Raw genomic sequence first — 24,185 nt, 5'->3', positions numbered from 1 at the left:
AAATTTATTTATTTATTATTTATTTATTTATTTATTTATTTATTTATTTATTTATTTATTTATTTTTACTTCGGCAACGTGAGCCTCCTTCATAGGGGAAGTTAAGTTCCCCGCCAGGAGCATTTTCGCTTCGGAAAAGGGGGCTGAAGTCGCGGCGCTGCTTTCAGACTACGGAGGGGCGTCAGGGTCAAACCTAACCGACTCGGGCGAGTTGCTACGTAAAGCCCACAGCGGCGCGTTTCTGGTCGGGACTTGTGGAGCGCTGGGGTCTCAGGGAGCGTTGCTGAAGGGCTCCGCCTCGGGGAGACCGGACGGGAGCGACTGCCGTAGACCTTCCCTGAACCCGCGGGGATTGCTCTTTGTTAACCTCGGGACATCGCGCCCCCTCCTGGCGACATTTACTCGGCTCTACGTCACCCGGTTAGTCCCGACATGTCGTTCTTTACCCGTGACCCTTGGGGGGGGGCGGGGGGGATCCGTTTCTGTCCTTTTGCCTCCTTTCTCTCGCCTGCAAGATGGCCTCCCTGATTGCTGTGGTTGCACCGCGTTTTTAATTTTTTTAATATGAACGACTTTTAAGGTCTCGAAAGGATCTGTTTCCGGGCCAGGAGCCACAAGTCATACAAGAGAACAAGATCATCCCGGAGATACAGTGTATATTTCTCAACGAAATCTTGGAAAGTGCCTTCCTGGAGAGGAACGTGAAACTTTTGCGGAACTCAAGAGTAAACAGAGCTATCTCACTGGGGAAGTGTGGAGGGGGAAAAAAAAGGCAAATTACAACAGAATAAAATGAAGTGCATCTACATAGATATGGATGTGAGGATATAAATGCCACTTGCATGAAATTCCGTCTTCCTTAATAAAACCCTTGAAACCGAGATAGTCCTGGATGAGCATGAGAAGAAAGTCCTAGCTGAAAAGATGTGCCGGTCCTCAAACCCAAGTGGCCTTTGCAATAAAAATTTGTCTTGGGAGAGACACTTAAGAGATCACACACCTGGCAACACCATGATGGGAGGGCATGAATATTACTACAGGAAGCAAAAAAAGACTCATTCTTTTAGCCCTTTCCCCTAATTTTCACTTAGCACAAAAAAGACTACCCAAGTAGTCTAATAGATTTTTAAAACCAAAATCGTGGGGGGGGGGGGGGGGGAGGGAAGGACATATACCACATTTTATCAAGTGGTTCTCTCTGATTTTGCTCTGTGACTTTGTTTTCCAGATTTTTTTTTTGCACAGGGCCTGATTTTCAAATCTGTTTCTCTGAGAAATTATTTTTTTGTTTTTATTATTTAAAAAAAAAAAAGATTTTTTTCATGAGACACAGAGAGAGAGAGGCAGAGACACAGGCAGAAGGAGAAGCAGGCTCCATGCAGGGAGCCTGATGTGGGACCCGATCCGGGGTCTCCAGGGTCACGCCCTGGGCTGAAGGCAGTGCTGAACCGCTGAGCCACCCGGGCTGCCCAGAAATTCTTTTTTTAAAAGATTATTTGAGAGAGAGAGAGAGTGTGCGTGTGTGTGTGTGCACACACGAGTCGGGGAGGGGCCGAGGGCAAGAGAGAATCTCAAGCAGACTCCCCAGTGAGCACAGAGCTCTACTAGGGGCATCACCCCAGCAGGAGCCCAAGATCATCTGAGCTAAAGTCAGACACTGAAGGCCCCCAGGGCCCCTCTGAGAAACATTCTAATCAGAAAAAGTGCTCTGTGAAACCTGATTCCCCTACTGAAACTATCACACCTTCCTACACCCTATAATCATGTTGTAATTGCCTGTTCCCTAGTTAAAGAAATTTTCTGGTACTGTTACCCCTGCCCCCATCTCTGCTCTCCAACCAGTTAGCATACTGCTTATCATAGAAGATTTTTTTTTTTTAATTTTATATTAGGAAGAGGGAGCACAAGCAGGGGGGACTGGCAGAGGGAGAGGGAGAAGCAGACTCCTGGGCAGGAATCATGGTGTGAGCAGATGGCAGATGATTAACAGACCCAGGTGCCCCCATATAACAATTTTTCCGTTTGTCAAAGGGCTGAATATTGAACAATCCCAATCATTTTGGAGACCCATTGTCAAATGGAGATAATTATTAAATACCTCATGGTTTGTTCCTGGTGCCAACTCAAGACACTTAAGCAATCACTCATTAACAAATTGGGAAATGAATTTTATAGTCCCACTTTCCCTTGCCTCACCACTGTCATCTAGGATTGCTGGGTAATATTAGGATCTGAAGGAAACATCACACACATATACATATTGCAACACCAAACTTTCAGAATGTTTCTGTATTAAAATGTCTGTTTGAATAGCAATTGTGTACGTTTTCTGCTGCAGTCTGGTCATTTCACACCTTGATCAGAAAGTGCTGAAGCAGCCACCACCTTGCCAGTCTTGGCAATATGCTGTTTATAACTAATAGGTTAGCCAACTTCGTAAATTAAATTTTCATGAACTTCCCCTGTTTGCATTGTTTGAACTAGAAAATTCAAAGGGAGGGTATGTTCAAGTTAGTACTTTGCATGATTGTGAAATCAAGTTAGCCTCAAAATTAAATGGAAAAAAAATTAAGATGTGGAAAAGATGCAGAATTTGGAAGTATCCCTATCATTCAAGACATGAATCTTTAGTGCTAAATTCCACATAACATTCACCTTAACATTTAAGAATAAAAGTATTTAAAGCTGTGGTATATACATACATACAATGGAATGTTATTTAGCCTTTAAGACAAATTCTGATACATACTGCCCTGTGGATGAACTCTGAAAAGATTATGCTAAGTGAAACAAGACAGCCATGGGAGACTTTTTTTTTTTTAAGACTATTTATTTAATAATGAGAGACACAGAGATTGAGAGGCAGACACATAGGCAGAGGGAGAATCAGGCTCCATGCAGGGAGCCCAATGCGGGACTCGATCCTGGGACCCCAGGATCATGACCTGAGCAGAAGGCAGATGCTCAACTGCTGAGCCACCCAGGCCTCCCTGGGAGACTAACCCTTTTTTACTCATCCTACCCTACCCATCCCTCTTTGCAACTAGACAGGGCCATGTGACTTTCTGGCCAATGGGTTGTGCGACATCCAAGATGAATTTAATTGCTGATGACTGTTTAATGCTCTTTTCCCCTGCTAGAGTAGGGAGACCTGGTGTTAAAATGATAGAAGCACAATATAAAACCCTGGATTACAAAATCATCAACTGGAAAACAGTTGGTTGTACAGACTGCACAGATTCACAGGGGGTACTTTGGATGAGGAAGAAATAATGGGACGTGTGGAGTTAACTTGTTACGGTAGCAAAAACTAGGCTGTCTTTATATTGGAACGCAAACATTTTGGCTATTTCTGCTTGAGTGCAACTTTATAAATGTATGAAAATGGCTTTGGGGAGTAGGGTCCATGAAACCTCTGAAATTACATACAAAAATCTGGGTTATATGTTTTTCTGAGACTATATAACTGACAAAATGTCCCTACCCAACCTCTACATTGTCATTAACAAAAGTGAAGAGAGGGCCTCCAAATTAAAACCCTCCTCCTTTCCCCAACCCATAGCTTTGATAAATACTTATTAAATTATTGTGCAAATGAAAGATGGTCTATAACTTTCATTCTAATCTCAAAGAGCTTCATGACCCAAAGAGTTTAAATCCAAACAGGTAGATGAAACATTTTCTAATAAATTATCCTGTCTAGATAATCCAAACATTTTGAGAAACATCTGAAAGGATGAAGACTCACCCATGGTAGATACTGAAATTTGAGTGAAAATGACTATAATAAGATATTTTGTTCTGAAATAATTTCTAAAATGCAAAGGATATTTTGAATGTACAGCTAGATAAGGAAATAGTGTTGATAAATATCAATAATGTGCATTGCAAAAACTCCAGGACCAATTGTGAAATAATTTAATGTTTATTATCCATTTTTATACAGTAACATCAAAATAATGCTCAATAAGTTACATAGTGATTTTCTAAAAACACTGCAAAAAAGTAAAGATAAAATAGTAGGAATGCTATATAACCAGCATTACTCAAAATTTAAAATATAGTCATTTATCTTTTAAACAGATTTGAATTGATGACTTCTACATGAACCAAAACATTTTAAATATCTAAAAATCATCTTTCTTAATGCATTAGATAATTTTATTGCATATAACATATTTGGTTTAAGTTTATTTGATCAGGTAGCATGCAGACAAATTATGAATATGATTTTAGGAAAAGTAGAATGTTATTTTGTACTATAAAAATTGGATGAAAGTGATACATTTCACAGCTTAATCTTCAGGAAATTTTATTCAGCTATTGTGTAAAATCACTGACTAAACGCACCGTACATGCGAACTAGGAGCTATTATATATAGTAAAATAGCTGTTGGAGCATTTAAAATAAGAAAACAGGAATCAACTCATGGAACTGACACCAATTACCAGTCTCCTTGCCACCCAAAAAGGTGGTTTTCACATCTGTTTTAAGAACATTAAATAACAGAATCTTAAATACAGACATATTTGGCTATGCCAAAAAATATTCACATAATTGACACAATCAAAATTTCATCATCTTAAATAGGAAAAACTAGAGGAAACTGGGACTAGACATACCCTGTAAAATAGTTTCTATATACAGTTAGTGAAACTTCTGATTGGCCAAGCACTACTGTAGTTGTTTCAAGAACCTGTAAACATTTCTCACTTATTTGTATGGTTTCCTGAGGTTATCTAGAAACTATCATTATAGAAGCTCCACAATTTTGTACCCCTGCAAATGTACTTTCAAAATGTTCAGAATAAAAGCAAAAATTTAAATGTAGGCCCATGTGTCACTTGACATACCTTCCCTATTACAAATCTTTAGGAAATTCTTAAATATCAAAATCAAATTTATTCCATTACCAGCAGACCCTGAAAAATATTCATAAACTCTAGGCCATTAAAAAAAAATAGACTTCAGGGGATCCCTGGGTGGCGCAGCGGTTTAGCGCCTGCCTTTGGCCCAGGGCGCGATCCTGGAGACCCGGGATCGAATCCCACATCGGGCTCCCGGTGCATGGAGCCTGCTTCTCCCTCTGCCTATATCTCTGCCTCTCTCTCTCTGTGTGTGACTATCATAAATAAATAAAAAATTAAAAAAAAAATAGACTTCAGATTCTGCCTTTTTTTTTTTTACCATGAAATGAAAATAAAATTTCTTCTTTGCATTTTACTTCTGGAATACTGTCTAAAACATATATATAGGCCTCTCCATATTAAAACATGTTAAAATAGTGTCAGCACAGCCCCTGATCCATAGTAGGTATTCAAAAAATACATATTTCATGAATAAATGTGAGGTTAAGCATAAAAACTACTGCAGTACTTGAGTATGGAGGTAATGTTCTGAAGCTACAATGTATCACTCAATGAACAATCACTGTTAACTGGTACTCAGAATAAAGGTCAAAAGGTCTCCTCTTTGATAATACAGTACTGGTCCATTTCCTGGCATCCTATTAATGAAAAGAGACTTGACCTGATTCCTGCCCTTGCCTATCTCACCATCTCTGACTTTAGCTGTGTAAGGAAGGATAAAGCCAAGAGGCAACAGACAAGAATGTTCTTGTTTCTTTCCTATCCTGTTTTCTTCTTTTCCCTGTCTTTCCTTCTCTCCCCTCTCACTTTTTCTTTTGTCTATCCATCTATCAATGAAAACAGGTGACCACCCAATGAAAAATATATGCCTCAAAATGGTATCTTTTTTTAGGAGAAAAATGAGGTGACTTAATATTTACATTTGGGGGAAAGGATGGTAATTGCCATTACCAATACGGCTAACTTGAATACAGAGATTTAACTACTATTTTTCCAAAAAGTTGACTGCTCTGGTACTGAAAACTTCAATGTTAGTGGATTACAACTAGACATAAAACACTTCTTTACCTCCAAAAAAAAAAAAAAAAAAAAAAAAAAAACCCCAACATAAAACACTTTAATTTAAACAGCTTAAGCTACTTTTTCCAGGACACAACCTGAGTTTGCAGATTTTATTTTATAAAGATATATTTCTCCATTACTTCAAGTTAAAAATCAAGAAAACACTCTTATTGAAATTTCAATACCTTAAAAATAGAATTTGTGCACTGACATTTTTAAGCTCTGAGTTTTGTATATTATTGCCATCTTGAACACTAATCACACTAATCTTCAACACTCATTCACATATCAAAAGACAGCACTAGCAAACCTGACAATGTTATACAACCTTAAATGTTAAGAAGGGTCAGAGATTTGGTTAAAATTTTTTACAGCCACTATTCTTATCCTTCCTTCCTAAGAGGAGAATGAACTGGAACTAGGCACTTATCCAGTAAGTAGCTGCCTGTATATGATGTGTTGGCACTAATGATTAGGATGTTTGAACCATGCAGTTATGTGTTTTGATTCAGTAATGTCAGACACAAGTAGCCATATGTTTTAAAAAATTTTAAGCCTAAGTAATAGTAATATTTTCATGTCAAGTTCTGACAGTTTAATAATTTGTATTTGGGGGGGGGTAAACTATCATATTTTTGCTATTATTTAATTACTTAAAATCTGAAATGCCAACTTTTACACCCCATTAAAATATAAGCTAGACCCACTTGAACTTATTGATGCTTGTAAATGACAAGGAAAAGTTATCTCAAACCTCAAAACCATGATTAATATTTACCGACCTACAGAACTAGAAAATGCATATTTCCCTGTCAAGTATAATAAGAACATAATTCTCTGTCCTTTACAAATATAATTTGGTAATTTATATTTCAAAGGTATCCAATGGTCTATTTACCAATTCTGCATGTTACAATTATCAATAATTATATTATGACCTTGGCTAATTACATGCAAATTATCTTCAACTTCATCATGAATAGCCTGCAAACAATATGTTGATATGTTTCAATATTTTTTCTAGTTCTCAAAACCTGAAAGCAATAAGCTAATCAATAAATTACTTGTAGACCCCTATGATTGAAGCTACAGTGGTATCATTTTATATGGCTGAATCACACAAAATATGAGGTCACTGTGCCTACTGTATATGTTATACCAGTGTTTCCCACACAGTGGTATACATACACCACTGGACAGCCCTGAGATGATTTTAAGTGGAGTGGTACATGGGTGAACAATTTTTCTTCAATAGTTACATATTTATGTTAATGTTTATTAAAAATAATGGGACTAGCACATAAAATGTAGATACTCAAAACAAGGCTATGTTTAAAAATGTAAGGCTAAAAAATAAGATTAAAAATAATGAGTAAACAATGGCATAGGAGATAATATACACACATATATAGGACATGAGAATGGTGGTATGTGACTCACATTTAGTAAACACTGTTTTAAGGAACAATTTGATTAGCCAGCATCATTTCTGAATGTTTGGAGTAATAAGCCACATTATAAGGAGGTTTCCTTTACTGCTCAAAATCTGGGGTGTTTGTCCAGGACAAATATTCCTTAAAAACATGTGTTTACATATATTTTAAGAATATACATTTGAAAGCATTGAGTAAATTTAATTTGCTTTAAAAGAACACCAAAATGGTAAAAATCTTCAGGGGCATCTACATGCTATTTCTACAGAAAAGACTATAAAGGCACATTATGCATTATGGTTATCATTGCAGCATTTAAACAAAAGTGACCTAAATAATCACTGCCACTAATTATTAACAGATAATTATAATATCCTTTCATAAAAAAGAAGGTATGCTTGTGCACTAAGTGCTCTTGATTCTGGAACCACCTGCACGTAAGTGTCACTAACATGGACCCACTGGCCTGCTGATTCACCATCAGGTTCTTTCAAACCTAACAAGACAAAAAGAAGGATAATTTTACAATAAATATATTCTTTTTCCACATTATAAACAATATATTCATCACGAGCTATATTTATCTAATGCTAGATCTTACTGTGTGTGTTTCTTCTTGTGTTAAAAATCTTCTAAAATCAACTAACTCTTTCAAAGCATTAAGATTAATATCATTTCATTTTATTTTTTTAAAGATTTTATTTATTCATGACACACACAGAGGCAGAAACATAGGCAGAGGGAGAAGCAATCTCCCCATAGGGAGCCCGATGTGGGACTCGATCCCCGGACCCCGGGATCACATCCTGAGCCGAAGGCAGATGCTCAACCACTAAGCCATTCAGGCATCCCAGTATCATTTCACTCTAAAAACCTAGTGAAACATTAGATATACTTGAAAATACTTATTTGCTCAAGGAAAATAATCATTTTCACTGAACTAGAAAAAGGAAAAGTCAGCTTGCTGATCCATAGGCAAAGATTGTAAATTTTCGACCCCAACTCTATTCTGAGGATCTGCTAGGTCTTCAAAATCTTTTGTTGTTAAATAAAATGCTACTACTCCACTGCGATACTCAATGACTTAACACCCTGAAAAACAGTGTCACTTCACATCATCTAGAAGGGTACAGTCTTATGATATTTAAGGTTCTCTACAATTATTTAAGTACTCCTAAAAGTTTTTCACTTAACTTTAAGAAAGTGAATCCACTTGCAGTATCCATGAAACAGCTTACCTCTTCCAGAAAAGGAGGGATACATTTATTTGTTTTTTTAAGAAGAACATAAACTTAGGATGCCATACCAGGTACATTTTTCTCGTCAGTGATATGTTCCAATAATTTCCTGGAGGGTGTTCTCACTTTCACATAAGCCGTGTAGTGACCTCCTCTCATTGAGCCACTATGTTCCACTATGCCGTAGAGACCATAGAGAACTTTATCTCCCACACTTACATTCTTTTAGACAAAGAAAAAAATGAGATTAGTAATATATAGTGAAATAAAAAGGAAAATTAAGTCAAATCTATGTCCTGCTTAAACTAAGAAAAACGCAGTTAAAACTTCCCTGAGATGTGTTTGCACATGTATTAGATGGGCAAAATGCAAAAGCCTGACAGCATTTTCTGTTGGCTGGGCTATAGGGAAACAAGTACTCACACACATTGCATGTGGGAACGTACAGCCCCTATGCAGAGGTATTTCATGTTATCTAGCTAAATTACACAGGTATTACTCTTGGATTTATCAATCCTATTTGTAGGATTCTATCTTACAGGCATATGAGCAAACTGTAAAAAGACATACTATTTATTATTTTGGGTACTAAATGCAGGAATATTTGTAATATTAAAAACTGGCAACATGGGAACGTAATGTATAGTACAGGGAATACAGTTAATAATACTGTAACAACTTTGCATGGTGACAGATGGTAGCTAGCTTTATTGTGATCACTTTGTAAAGTATATAAATGTTAGATCATATATTGTATACCTGAGAAGAATATATTGTATGTCAACTACACTTTAATTAAAAATAAACTGGAATAAACCCAGATAAATTGGTCATTAAATTGGGGACTGGTTGAATAAATTATGATGCACTGAGTTATGTACTTGAAAAAGAGAGTGCCAGACTATCTCAAAATACTGTTATGAAATAATCTCCATGCTATAATGTTAAGGGTAAGGTAGAAAAAAGGATATATATTGTAAGCTGTGATTATTTAAGAGTGAAGATGCACGTACACACACACACACACACACACACACACAAATATATGTGCTTATATTTTTAAAAATTACAGAGGAATAAAACAATTTTTAGATAGTTATATATAAAGAGAAGGAAGAAACAGGTGGAATGGACATGGAGAAAAGCTATCCTTATTTGAATTTACCTTGTTTTATACATTTGATTTTGGAACTATGTAAATATTTTATGTATTTTGTAAAATTTGAAAAATTTAAGTTTAAATTTAAAAAGCAATCCCTAAAATGAAAATTTAAAAATTAAAACAGATGACTAATTTATTCTAGTTGGTAGCATAATTGTTCAGAGAGAAACCACTATGGTCACATCAAAAGAACCCAGAAGCCAGCTGGAAGTGGCTTTCAATAGCCAAACATGGATCCACATTACACTAATATATTAGACCATAAATAAAAAGTACAGTAAGTTGAAACATATTTAATGTATTCCAATACATGAATTAGTAATGCTAAATTAATTGATCATAGTTTAAGGATGCTAATGAATTAATTCATTATTCTGAAACTGGTTTAAAGGGGGGCAGGAGGATCCCTGGGTGGCGCAGCAGTTTAGCGCCTGCCTTTGGCCCAGGGCGCGATCCTGGAGACCTGGGATCGAATCCCACGTCGGGCTCCCGGTGCATGGAGCCTGCTTCTCCCTCTGCCTGTGTCTCTGCCTCTCTCTCTCTCTCCCCCCCCCTCCCCGTGTGACGATCATAAATAAATAAAAATTTAAAAAAAGGGGGGGGGCAGGGAAAGAATTGAATATTTATCTAGCCTTTTCTATAAAAACTATAAGATAACTGAATAGATTAAAGGAATTTCTCTTTATAGAAATGCTCCAGCTAATAAATGAAGGAGTAACAATTAAAATATCACCATTCTGTAATTCTTAATGAACTCATGGATCTAGCATTTGAACAGCACTGGTTGCTGGTATCATAGAAAGATAAGTGGCATAAGTACTACCTGATAAAAAAAAACAGAACACGCCCTATAAATAGCCTTAGCAAAAGGGAAAAAAGAGCATCAAACCTGAATCTGTTCAAGCGTCTTAAGAGCCAACTATCTAGTTGTAGGAAATAAAGAGGACAGGGGAGGAATCATCAAAATCTAAACCATGGAAACTACCAGAAAGAGGACTCCATTTCTTAAAAAAATAACTTGCAAGAGAGAGAAGGGGAGAGCGATGGGAGAGGGGAACTATACATTAAAAAAGACTAAAATACATTATCCAATCATGTGTAACCCTTACTTGGATACTAATTCATTTTTAAAATTTCATAAGACAACTAGAAATAGATACATCAGATGATATGAAGGAATTAGTGTTAACTTTTTTTTTTTAGTGTGAAAGTGGTATTGTCGTTATGTTCTTACAAAGGAGGAGGGAGTGATTTTTATCTTTTATAGATACATAGTAAAATATTTATGAATGAAACAATGCCTGATATGGGAAAATAGGAAAATAATATGGGAAAGTAGTAGGTGTATGGATACAGTAGGACTGGCCATGTGTCTAAGGTTTTAGAGCTAGGTGATGGATGCTATATAGGTTCGCTGCACTGTTCTGTCTACTTTTGTGTATGTTGGTAATTCTCCATAAATAGTACCTTTTAAAAATGTGTTTTTATAAATTTAAAAACTTGTTAAATTTCAATTTAATTTCAGCTTGTTAAATTTCATTTTGTTTACCACATTATCACGTTCTATGAATACTGAGTGTTAATTGATAGATGGTGCTGGTACTCTACAGCAAATAAACTGGATTCACCAAATAATTGCTTTTAAGATATGTCTGTTTTGACGAATCAATGTACTGAAAATATTAAGGTCAGTAAGCATTCCATTACATACCACAACCTAGACTGCTAACCAATAATCATGAACAGAACAATATGTGACCCCATTCATAACATTTGGTTCCCTCAAGGAAGGCAAAGTCATTGCTCTCACCTACACAGTTCTTCCATGTAAATACAGCAATTATAAACCAGCCTGCTTTCTATACCTAATTATCAAAGTATTATAAATTTTATTTTTTTAAAAGACTATTTATTCATTCATGAAAGACACAGAATGAGAGAGAGAGAGAGGCACAGACAGAGGCAGAGGGAGAAGCAGGCTCCATGCAGGGAGCCTGATGTGGGACTCGATCCCAGGTCTCCAGGATCACACCCTGAGCGGAAGGCAAACGTTCAACCACTGAGCCACCCAGGCATTCCATAAAGTATTACCAATTTTAAAGTATCATACTCAGAGCAGCCCCGATGGCTCAGCGGTTTAGCGCCACCTTCAGTCAAGGGCGTGATCCTGGAGACCGGGGATGGAGTCCAATGTTGGGCTCCCTGCATGGAGCCTGCTTCTCCCTCTGCCTGTGTCTCTGCCTCTCTCTTTCTCTTTGTGTCTCTATGAATAAATAAATAAAATCTTTTTTAAAAAAAGTATCATACTCAGCTCACAAGTACGCTATTTTCAGCAGTATACATGAAATGTAATGAAAAACAATGCATGAGTATATTGACTCACCAAAGAGAATGAACTCCACAAATGCTAAAACTGTTGTCCATTAAGCCACGTCATTCACAAGGAACAGAGAGGGCACAAAATCTGCTTGCTTCCCTCAGCAACTCTCTGCTACCAGTAGCACTGACAAGCAGCATTATCTTCCTGACCACCGTGCCTCACGGTTTACACAGCTGTTCAACTTTCCCTCATTCTGTCTCTCAATATGACAAAAGTCATATTCACTGTGTTAAGTTCCATGTTACAGATTTAACTTCACTAACTATAAAATTCCCTTTCAGGGACGCCTGGGTGGCTCAGCGGTTTAGAGCCTGCCTTTGGCTCAGGGCGTAATCCTGGGGTCCCAGGATTGAGTCCCACATTGGGCTCCTGCATGGAGCCTGCTTCTCCCTCTGCCTCTCTGTGTCTCTCATGAATAAATAAATAAATAAATTATTTTTTAAAAAAATTCCCTTTCAGAGAAGCTTAATGGAAGGAAGGAAAGGGGAAGGGAAGGAAAGGGGAAGGGAAGGAAAGGGGAAGGGAAGGGGAAGGGGAAGGGGAAGGGGAAGGGGAAGGGGAAGGGGAAGGGGAAGGGGAAGGGGAAGGGGAAGGGGAAGGGGAAGGGGAAGGGGAAGGGAGGGAAGGGAAGGGAAGGGAAGGGAAGGGAAGGGAAGGGAAGGGAAGGGAAGGGAAGGGAAGGGAAGCGAAGCGAAGCGAAGGGAAGGAAAATAAAAGGAAAAAAAGGAAGGAAAGGCCTAATACTTTTTAAGCATATTATTTACAAGTCAATTAAACATCTTAATAACGTACTAACCTTACAAGTAGCAGAACAGAACGGTGCTAAATCAAGGATAAGTGGAAAATCTACATGTCTGTTTACTTTTCGAAGACTCAAGCCAGCCTTAAAAAGACCAAAAAACAATTTTTAATGCAACAAACTATTCATCTAAATCATTGTGTTTATTAATAAATCCAAAAGAGGAATCTCAGTAGTTTTTAAAATAGCTATAAAAAAATGACTAATGAATAATCGAAAACTGATATATAAGTTCGAGACTATTCATTAGTCTGTGCATGAATTATTTCTGTAAGTTCCTAAATTGAGATGCAAGTGCCAAATATAAAATAACTGTGGCACATCATGAAATTAGCTTCTCAGATGTGACACAACCCTGTCTTGTTCACACAACATGTACACCCTTCACTAGGCATTCTTAGGTAATGAGACACGATATATCTGCTTCTGCCCTCCATGGCCATTTCACTTCCACTGAGTTTCCACATTCTTGGCTAGAGAAAAATCAAGAATTTAGTTTAATTTTTCTGTGGCTACGGATGGAGGTATGTAGAGAAAAATCACTTCCCTCCTGTGGCCCACCTGAAATGTTGCAGATATATAATCAAAGCTCCTAATCTTTTCCCTTGAGAGTTCATGGGTTTTATATGTAGGCAACCTTCCTCCCAGAGGTCAGGTTAATATTAATATTCATTTAAGTTTTCTTCTAGTCTTTTGATGATTTGTTTTATACGATTAAAATATTTATCTGGAAATACTATTGATACATGGTATACAGAGAAGCTTTACATTTTTTATTTCAGTTCTTTTTCTTAAATTCTTTAATGAGTGATCTACCTGGCTGGCTCAGTTAGAAGAGCAAGGGACTCTTGATGTTGGGGTTGATCCTGGAGTTGTGAGTTTGAGCCCCACATTGGGTGTGGAGATTACTTAAACTAAAAACCAATTAATCTACCCCTTCCCAACTGATTTGAGATTCTTCCTTTATCATAACAAAAGAGCTTTAAATAATAGGCATGTTTTATTTATTGACAATCTTGACCATAATGTTTTAACTACTATGATTTTATTTTTAAACTGGTGTCAAAGAAAATCACCCATTCTAACTTTTTCCAAAATGTTTTAGTATTTTACTTCTTTATTCTTTCAGAGAAACTATAAAATCATTACATCAAATTTGAAGAAAAAAAAAAGACAAGGCATTGGATTAACACTAAAAATAGAGGGAAAACCTGACACATGAAAAACATATAGGTTCCCTTCTCACCATAGAGACCCTACATTTGCATTATGCAGCCCTTTTTGTATTCGTCCAAGCCAGCCATGCCCAACCCACTTAGCCTTACCCACTGGTATCATGAGAGCTCAGAAACCTATGTGCACTTTGCTATTTCCCTGCTTCTAAGGATTCTTAATTTTATTTTTCATTCTCCCATACACACACACACACACACACACACACACACACACAACTTAGGTCCCTACCACCTAAATCATCAAATAACAGTATTATGAATTAAGCGATATTAATTAGAAAAGTAAACTATTATGGCTGAAAAAGCAGTAAATCCCAAATGACAATTTTTTACATTAAAAAAATTACTGTCTAATCCTTGACGGCATTTTACAAGATGTAGGGCTCTGCAAAACATATGATTACATTACTATAGTGCTACTAAAGGGACTTTTTACCTGATGGAATCTTTTAAGATGGAGAATTAGGATAGCTGGAACAGCAGAAATGAGCAATTGCTTCCTGGCATTAGTATAAACGAATTCGGCTTTCTTTTCTGAATAAAATATAATAATTTGTTTTAAAATTTCATTTTATACATTATATACCACATAACATAGTTACCATTTATAAAGAAACATCATACCATAGTATTGAATAAATTTTAGCATTGAAAATGTTAAAAAAGAAATTAGACTCTGGTTACAGGGGTGCCTCTATACTCCATTCCAAAACTCCACTGAAATGGAAGAGTTTTTTTTTTTTTTTTTTTTTTTTTAAAAAAAAGCACACACAAGGACAAAGAATAGGGGAGGTGACACTTGCAACAAAATTTTGGGAGCTGGGAAGCAGATGGACTATCGTGACTTATGTCAATTCCCTCTAGCTAGAGACCACCAAAAACACCCCTGGAGTTGAAAAAATTGGGTCATTACTCATCGTAGTGAAAGGAGATCACGTATCATGCATGGGACTGCAGGGCATTTCAGTAAGAGGCTGTTAGAAAGTAGTTGGGATGGGATTTGAATATGGTCAACAGCGTATTTAATTTGGATCAATGTAAGGTGGTATTTCTTCCTTCTCTCATCTAGATAGTTCTTTAACTACTAGTGTATTAAGCATAGTGTATTAAACACATCTTTATTCTGATACTTTGACACCTGGGGTCTTGCTAATATTATAAGGAAGGCTTCTGGCAGAACTAGCAAACTCCTGGATATAATAAACGATATAAATGTACCTTTCATATGCAAACCAACCAATCCAAAGTCCATACTCAATGCCCTCCATTATTGGGTTCTGATACTCTAGACCACCATCCACCTGCCCAAATCCCAATAGGGCCTGGAACACACAACTGAGACCACCCACAATGCCCCAGACCCTACTGAATTTATTCAACACCAGTCAATGGATCCTAAAACTTGTTGATTCCAATTCCTTCCCTTGAAACCACAACAAAGGCTCTTGTCCATGTCTCCTCACTCTTCTGCCTCCTGACCAACCCTGGTGCTTCCCCATGTGGCCCTGCATGGCATGGCTTGGGGTGCTCCCTCCTCTTCTGAGCTGTACGTAACAAACTATCTTTTCGGGAGCAACTGTCTCCTGGTCTGTTGGCCTCACCATAACTGAATAATCATAAAGCCCGCTTTTGGAAACAGCCAGTCACTAAGAATTGGAGCATTCTCTCCATATCAAGGCTAGAGATGCAGTAGGGAAATTTCTTCTGGAAAAAAGATTTCAGATAGCTAGTCCCCCTGACATACGATTCTGTGGATTTGCAGTTTTCAAGGCCGAGGTGGGGACTTCCTGTTCAATTTACTTCACCAAGTATCTATTTAAGAAGTCCAGGTACTGTCTTCAGGGCTGAGGTGCAACTATGAAAAAGATAATCCCTGCCTCCCAACAGCTAAAGGGTGGAGACAAGGTTCTTGGGTTCCCCTCTTTGGGATCTACGAACCACTGGTCACTGACTATCGGACACCCCACAAATACTAAAAACCTAAATACTAAGCAGCCTGGGTGGCTCAGCGGTTTAGCGCCACCTTTGGCCTAGGGCGCGATCCTGGAGTCCCAGGATCGAGTCCCATGTCAGGCTCCCTGCATGGGGCCTGCTTCTCCCTCTGCCTCTCTCTCTCTCTCTCTGTGTCTCATGGATAAATAAATAAAAATCTTAAAAAAAAAACCAAAAAAACAACTAAATATTCTCACCTGCACAACTGGTTGCCTCGTGGTGCCTCTGTTTCTTTGCAGTGCAATTCTCACACAGAAGCTTGTTATTCCCCATCAGCAGTTCCATAGAGGTAAACTGGTAGAGGCAGGACTGGACGGAGCATTCTCTGGAGGCGGTCACGTAGCTGTGAGAAAGGGTCTGGAAAGCATCCTGGGGGCCGGGAGCCAACAGGTGCGTCTCCTCCGAACACGAAAGGTCTGGAGCATCCGGGCGCTGGTCTTCTCTCGGGGAAGCTCTGTGTCCGGTGACAGTGCAGCTCAAGTGAAGTTCCGAGAGGGCCTCGGCCGCGCGCGCAGCCGCCTGGCTAGTCCGGGGCGCGGCGGGGCGCCCTCCCGCGCTGGTGCTCCCGCGGGGTCCGCGGCCCGGCAGCAGCCCGGCGCGCTCGGGGCTCGAGCTCGGGTCCGAGGCCTCGCTGTCCGCGTCCGCGTCCGCGCTCGCGCTGCTGTCCCCGGCGCCGGCCTCTCCGCCGCTGGCCTCGGGGCTCTCGGCGCCCTCGGGCTTCCCGCCCGCGACAGCGGCTCCGGGCCTGCCCCGGGCGAGTTGACTCTGCAAGGGGACAGTGTTCTCAGAGAGAAGGACCTTGGGGCCTTACTGCAAAAGAATGCCAGGAAGGCTCATTTACACGTCCCACAACTGTTTTTTCCAGTGCCTCTGAAATCCTAAACTACGATCATTAAGACACAGAGTAACAAATAGTTCTAATTTAAAATTAATCTTTAAAAAAAAAAAAAAAAAAGGGATCGCTGGGTGGCGCAGCGGTTTGGCGCCTGCCTTTGGCCCAGGGCGCGATCCGGGAGACCCTGGATCGAATCCCACGTCGGGCTCCCGGTGCATGGAGCCTGCTTCTTCCTCTGCCTGTGTCTCTGCCTCTCTCTCTCTCTCTCTCTGTGACTATCATAAATAAATAAAAATTAAAAAATAAATAAATAAATAAAAAAAAATAAAATTAATCTTTAGGGACGCTTGGGTGGCTCAGAGGTTGAGCATCTATCTGCCTTTGGCCCGGCGTGATCGTGGAGACCTGGGATCGAGTCCCACGTCCGGCTCCCTGCATGGAGCCTGCTTCTCCCTCTGCCTGTGTCTCTGCCTCTCTCTCTCTCTCTCTCTCTCTCTGTCTCTCATGAATAAATAAATAAAAAAAAGAAAAGAAAACTGAGCATGCTAACAGAAAAAGCTAAATCTGATAATGTATCAAGTTGCCTACAAATCACATTAAAAAAGTTTTTAAAAAGCGAAGCGCAAATTTAGATTGGTTTCTTTAAGTTTTTATGAGATAATTCAACAACCAGTTGTGTCCTTAGTGAAACAATGGGTCTAGACAATGGTCATCAGTGACTGGTGACATCAAAGATTAGACATCAAACGTTATGTGCATCTCCTTGATGGCAGTATACACAGCCAGTTAAAAGTTTTCTTGCCATAAGGCGCTGATTCTTTTTTTTTTTATAATTTTTTTAAAGGTTTTATTTATTTATTCATGAGAGACATGGAGAGAGAGGCAGAGACATAGGCAGAGGGAGAAGCAGGCTCCACGCAGGGAGCCGGATATGAGACTTGATCCCAGGATCCTGGGATCACACCCTGAGCCAAAGGCAGATGCTCAACCACTGAGCATCCCTAAGAATTTTTTTTTTAAGATTTTATTTATTTATTCATGAGAGACACACAGAGAGAGAGAGGAGAGACAGAGGCAGAGAAAGAAGCAGGCTCCATGCAGGGAGCCCAATGTGGGACTCATCCCGGGTCTCCAGGACCACACCCTCAGCCGAAGGCAGGCACTAAACCCCTGAGCCATTCAGGGATCCCCAGGGTGCTGATTCTTGATTGTAGCTCAGGTCATGATCTCAGGGTTAGAGATGGAGCCCTATTGTCAGGCTTCACACTGGGCATCCAGCCTGCTTAAGATTCTCTTCTTTTCCTTCTGTCCCACCCCCACCCTAAAAAAAATATAAAGTTTTAAATAAATGTTTTCTTTCCAAAAGTCAAATAAATAATAGAACTTGAACCTAATTAAAATTGCTTTTAGACAGAACTGCCTTAGAGAGGAAATAAAGGAAACAAAGAAACCTGTAAATACCATGGAAATGCAATAGCAAAATAAACTACTGTTGAATGTGGGAAAGTGAAAAATTACTGAAAAAAAAAATGACCTGATTCTTCAACAAATACATTACAAGGCAGGGGAGAAAGGGAAGGGGAAATCTGTAGATTGAAAGAGATCTAAGAAACATGCTATTAAGAGATGGCAATCAACTGCCACCTATGGATCTTTTTTAGATCCTAAATTCAAGTACACCTTAAAAAGCAAAAACAAAAAAGGTGTTTATGAGACAACTATAGAAATTTAATTACTGGATCTTGGCACTATTAAAAAGTCATTAATATTTTTAGGTATGATATGTTCTATGGTTATATCTTTAAAAATAGTATTTATCTTTTATATTAGAATCATTTCAAAATAATCTGAAATGGAGAGAAGGAGAATGTGGGATAGATATAGACAAAATATGATTAGTCATGATCTGATAACTGTGAATCTGAGAAAAAGGTACCTGAGAGGTTATTATATACTGTCTTCTCTATTTTTGTATATTTTTGAAACTTTTCTTATTAAAAAGTTTAAGAAAACAGATGTTTCACAAATGCATATAAATCTTACCTTATCTTTAGATGAAGACTGGGTGTCTCTGGGTTGATGAGTAGTTTCTATGGTAACAGTGTCACCGTACTGACCATCATCTGTCACTTGCAAACTTCTACATTTACTCATTCTTCCCAAAAGTACAGGTTTTGAAACCTATGTAGATGACATGCATATAACACAAAACTTCTTTAGGAAATAAATTCTGGATATCATCTACTTTTTAAAATTTCTAACTCATTTTCCTTAACATTAATTCTCAGGCTATAAAACATAATGGTTTGAAATCCCTGAGTAAGAACCATATCATAACTCATGCACATATACACAATCCCCAGTATCAAATATACTATATGAACGCCAGTATTATATATAAAAATGACTCTCAGATAATGCGGTAAATGCTCAACAAATGTCTAAATATATGAATGAATAAATGCTCTTCACAAAAGACTCATTATTAAGCTTTTTTTCTCCTTACCCTTTCTTCTATTATAGGAAGTGAAATATCAATAAAAGGATCATTCACTGAAGAGATCTTAAAAAGAAAACATATTGAGAAAATCAGTTAGAATTCTAATATATACAAAGTAGTCCCGTAAAATCTTAAAGAAATCAAACTTCCCAGGCAACTTAGAATTTCAAGTTAAAAAACATCCCTGGAACAAATAGTGATTTTAACTTGGTACAGCAGCACATATTGTTAATCAAAACAAGATATCTCAAAACCTCAACATATGCAACCCAGTTGAATTTCATAATATTGCCAATATGACTAACTTATAATATTTAAAGTAACTTAAAATAAACTGTTTAATAAAAATGATTAAAAATATAAACCTATTTTTGGTGAAATTGTGTCAGAACATAAATGAAATAGAAACATTAAAAACAATTTTTTTAAAAAGCCGTGAAGAAAAAAGCCAGAGAGCTTGACTGTGTTTTGTAGATTCTTTCAGGTTAATTCTGCTTAAAAAGATTCTCTCTAGCTTGTGAGAGAGAAATCAACTTCTATGTTGAATATACTAGAAACTTAATATGATGTTGACAAGTGCTGTGCTTTAACATGACAAGCTAGAAGAAAATGTAACATATGATCCTCGTTTTATAAGACTAGAGAGAAAAGAAAGGTACTCTATAATCTGGGACAGGAAAATGCACATAAAGACTATTCATTTTATGATCAAAATCTAACAAAAGTTGATGCCTATCATACTCTAAGCCATATACTTTCAGAAATATTCTTTACCAAGTCATTGAAAACCTATAAAAATGTTTATATATTTTAAGTTGTTAAAGTACGGATGTCATTCAAAATAAAAATGATCATTTAATTCAAAGGTGTGTGTGCTTTCAAAAAACTTCTAGTTTTACAGAACTTACATCAAGTTATATAAGTGTAAACTTTAAATAAAATGTGGTAGATCACCCTAAGTTATGTTACCACATTAAGTTATTTCTATCAGAATCACATTTTAGGGCAATGCATAGTTATATAACATAGTTACTCCCTTCCCAGAAGTTTCTCTTGCATTTCAATCCAAACAAGTAGCTAACACATTCCTCCAGCAGAACTTCACAGGTTTGTTAAGAGGAAAAATAACATTTAAAAAAGTTATAAATTATGTTTCTTCTCTGAGAGTAAAGATATACTCTAACGACATTCAAAAACTATTATGTAGTTATCTGTCACAAATAAAAACAAATGCTGATGATTATATGTGAAAGAAAACAATAAAAATGATATGACTGTAATCTATTCCGTGTTGAAGTGAATTCCAAAGCACCTACATTTGCACATTCTTCACACATGACTGTGCTAGTTAATTCACCAATAAAGATCCGATCTATGAAGTTCATTTTCACACCTTCTCTTCCATACGCTGTAAAAATAATACTTTTTAATGCAAAAAATATGTCAGCCATCAGCCTAACAATGTAACATGCTTTTTCTCTGTTGACTCAAAAGAAATCTGAGACAGATGTCCAGTACCACATTAATATATTTTATTATATGATGTTATAATGTCTTTCTCCTTAAAAATTCTGTAGGGAAAATTTGATTATCAACTATAGTAGTCTTCAAGAAATAATGAACTGTTCTTAAACTTGAGGCAAAATAAGTAGACCAATTACCACTGTTCATACCGTACCTCAACTGTTCCCATTAAACGCTTTAAGGTCTCTGTGCCTAATGTGGAGGTAGGCAGAGGAATGAGAAAGAAGATAATACTTTTAGGGCTACAGATGCCTGAACCATAACTATGGAAACAGCAGAGTAGTAGAAGACAAGTAAACACAGCATAGTGTAAAGAATTAATTTGGGCAATTAATAACTCATTTATTTGTAAGTTTGGTATAAAAATGGTAAAATTATTGTTTGGGAAATATTTATAAATCAAAGAAAATTATGCCCAAATAGGACATTAATACACCATGAATTCAATATAGTTTGAAAGGGCTGATGAGTACATGAGGCTTCATCATACTATTCTATTTTAATAGACATTTAAAACTCTTTTTTCTAAAAAAAACAAAAAAAACAAAAAAAAACTCTTTTTTCTGCAGCAAATCATGACAAGAAAATATATTAACAAACATCACTCCTCTTTCAAGCTTCTATCTTTTTTGGATCTCTAACTTCAAATTCATACAAACAACATTTAAAATCAGCTTAAAACATTATTTGAAGCACTTAATGACACAGTCGGCTTATAGCTAGATATATCAATAAACATTTTTAATATAACTATTTAGAAGTTAAGGTGACTAATAGTTTCATTAAGAAAACTGTACAAGGATTGAAAATAGAAAAGATTATACAAAAGTGGAAACCAGAAAGAAAAACTGGGCAGTTATTCTAAACATGCACTAGATGGCACTATCTCAAAACAAACAGGCAAAAAAAACCCAAAGCATACTTGAGAATCCACATTTTAAAAAATCTTGAACCCTTCACATGAAACTAATATAGCATTGTGTGTCAACTATACTTTAACTAAAAAAAAAAAGTCTTGAACCCTTAACTGCATACTGTTTGGGCATGTACAATCACAACGTGTATATTTGTTTATGAATTATAGACATGTACTATGTATATATAATACTACAAAAAACAAGTTAGAAAAGAAAATAAATAAAATGCAAATAATATTTCTAAAAGTCATCTTCTAAAAATGATGCCTTTGTACTACCGTTAATTAATATCTGAAGACAGAATATACAGTTAGGACAAGGTAAAGCACTCATACTATGACATAGAAGCCCACACTTAAATATTGATCATTATAACTGATCAGCTTTGATTAGATAATCACTGGCTTTGCCTCATACTTTGGCTGATGAAGAGCTGACATTAGGAGTAAAGTAGATATACATGCTTGATTTAGTACTTTCTCCAATAAGTGGTTGCCTTGTAGGAATCTTTGGACTTAAGCATTTTGACTAGTCAAAACTATATAATATCCATAAATCCACTCATCCAAGCACATGTCAACTGCAAAATGATACAATATGATGAAACTGAACTTCCAACCCCACAACCCCACATTAGTGTATCAGTGTCCATCTGTATATCTGATACTTCTTTCGGTTTTTAAAGTTCACATGGACCCATTCTCACATTTTCTATGACTCACTAGACTATCTTATAGCCCCTGGAGTATGTACATTCCCCATTTAAGGCCACTATTTTACAGAATTGGTTCACATAATGCTCAGTTCTTTTCCCCTTGAAAAGCAACAAAATTTTCTTCTGGGAGAAAAGTTTTAACAGTGAAAGAAGCGACATACCTTTGACTTTTTTTCTAGTATCCTCATCAGCAGTTTTAGTAGTTGGGTTGTTAAATGCTTTTAGAATGCTAGCTTGTATTCTCTATAAAACAAATAAGAATTTAGTAAGAATCTATAGTTGAATGTATTCTTAACAGGTTTAGAGTAAGTTCTCCCTCTTTTCCCTCCCCTGCCTCACTCCGCCATTGTCCCTAAAATGACGTATCATTTTAATCAGGACAAAAAGTAACAAAGACACCATGTGGAATTTCTTATCTATTGAAGAAAATCTTAACATATAAAAAGCTATTAAACTGGTCACTATGACCTTCGTGTAGATTTTATTTATACATATACATCAGTAAAGTCCAGAACATCAAATAATTTCCACAGCAAGAATACCCCAAATCTTGATTAGTTATCATTTTATTTGAATTCAGTTGTCAATAATAATTATTAGTATTAAAGTCTTTAGCAGCTCTTAGGAAATGACAAGATTTATGTTTCCATAGCTCTTGTGTATGTTTCAGGAAAGATCTAATATCCCAGAAAACTTTCAGAATGAAATAAAATCAGATTCCAAGAATAAAGACATTTGAGCTAATAAATTATCACCTTTTATACTAATAATGTCCCTACTTAGTGGATTAATGTAATCCTAATTCACATTTTGGCAGTGCAGTGACAAGAAAGCTTGTGAATTATCCTCCAAAAGTTTTTAAGTAAAGTCTTAATCACAGATTTTCGTATGTGAGACCGCTGTTTGACCTGGAGTTTCTGGTGTGAAAATGATACCTAATTCTGTTATTAAAGAAAAAAAATCATATCAAAGAGATAGGAAACTCAACCTGCAGACTTACCAGAGAATAATAAAGATTTTACATATCAGAATCCAGATACTTTCCACTGTTCAGAAGAAAATTCACAGCCTTAAATATTTAAATCAATTAAAAAGAATGAAAACAAATGAGTTAAGTAGCCAAGTCATAAATTTAGAAAAAGGATATCAAAGTTGAATGAAAGTAAATAACAAAATTCAACAAGAGTTAATGAAGATAAAAGCATACAAATTGAAGAGATTAATCAATGAATCAAAAGCTGTTTCTTTGGGTGGGGGACAGATAAACCTACTAGCCAATCTTAATCAAAGTAAGGATGAAAAGCATTAACATTGTACCTAAGAAAAAGGAAACCACTAACAAAGTCAAAGACATTTTAAGTAATCATGAGAGACTACTTTGCTCCACTTTCATGTAATTACATTTGAAAATTCAGAAAAAATTAGATAAGTTTCCAGGAAATGAGGCCCAGAAGAGATAGAGTATCTTCCAGCTTTCATGGGATCAGGGAATGGGCAGAGAGAGAAGAATGGTGCTACACAGTA

At 36.9% G+C, this 24,185-nt stretch overlaps 1 protein-coding gene and 1 long non-coding RNA gene across 8 annotated transcripts in view; one reads left to right on the top strand and one right to left on the bottom strand.

The window, feature by feature from the left end:
• Window positions 1–74: 74 nt before the first annotated feature.
• Window positions 75–988, top strand: LOC121501572. Its single transcript, XR_005990639.1, has 2 exons — window positions 75–420; window positions 581–988. It is a non-coding gene; the product is annotated as an uncharacterized LOC121501572 (long non-coding RNA).
• Window positions 989–5,100: 4,112 nt separating this feature from the next.
• Window positions 5,101–24,185, bottom strand: part of USP45 (ubiquitin specific peptidase 45) — a 72,452-nt gene continuing 53,367 nt past the window's right edge. For 2 of the 7 annotated variants that reach the window (XM_041758691.1, XM_041759438.1), the window contains exons 10-18: window positions 22,823–22,904; window positions 20,822–20,913; window positions 19,512–19,568; window positions 19,049–19,186; window positions 16,368–16,935; window positions 14,615–14,712; window positions 12,941–13,027; window positions 8,671–8,824; window positions 5,101–7,860 (exon numbers count right to left, since the gene is read on the bottom strand). In XM_041758691.1, coding sequence (XP_041614625.1) covers window positions 7,730–7,860; window positions 8,671–8,824; window positions 12,941–13,027; window positions 14,615–14,712; window positions 16,368–16,935; window positions 19,049–19,186; window positions 19,512–19,568; window positions 20,822–20,913; window positions 22,823–22,904 — 1,407 coding nt within the window. In that variant the 3' untranslated portion in view covers window positions 5,101–7,729. Of the gene's footprint in view, window positions 7,861–8,602; window positions 8,825–12,940; window positions 13,028–14,614; window positions 14,713–16,367; window positions 16,936–19,048; window positions 19,187–19,511; window positions 19,569–20,821; window positions 20,914–22,822; window positions 22,905–24,185 lie in introns of those variants that run through there. The other 5 variants (XR_005988581.1, XM_041761737.1, XM_041760486.1 and 2 more) reach the window with 5 other exon arrangements.

Source organism: Vulpes lagopus, chromosome 1, assembly GCF_018345385.1.
Source record: "Vulpes lagopus strain Blue_001 chromosome 1, ASM1834538v1, whole genome shotgun sequence".
Classification (NCBI taxonomy): domain Eukaryota; kingdom Metazoa; phylum Chordata; class Mammalia; order Carnivora; family Canidae; genus Vulpes; species Vulpes lagopus.
The sequence above is the reverse complement of the archived record's forward strand: the minus strand, read 5'-3'. Positions and strand labels throughout refer to the sequence as shown.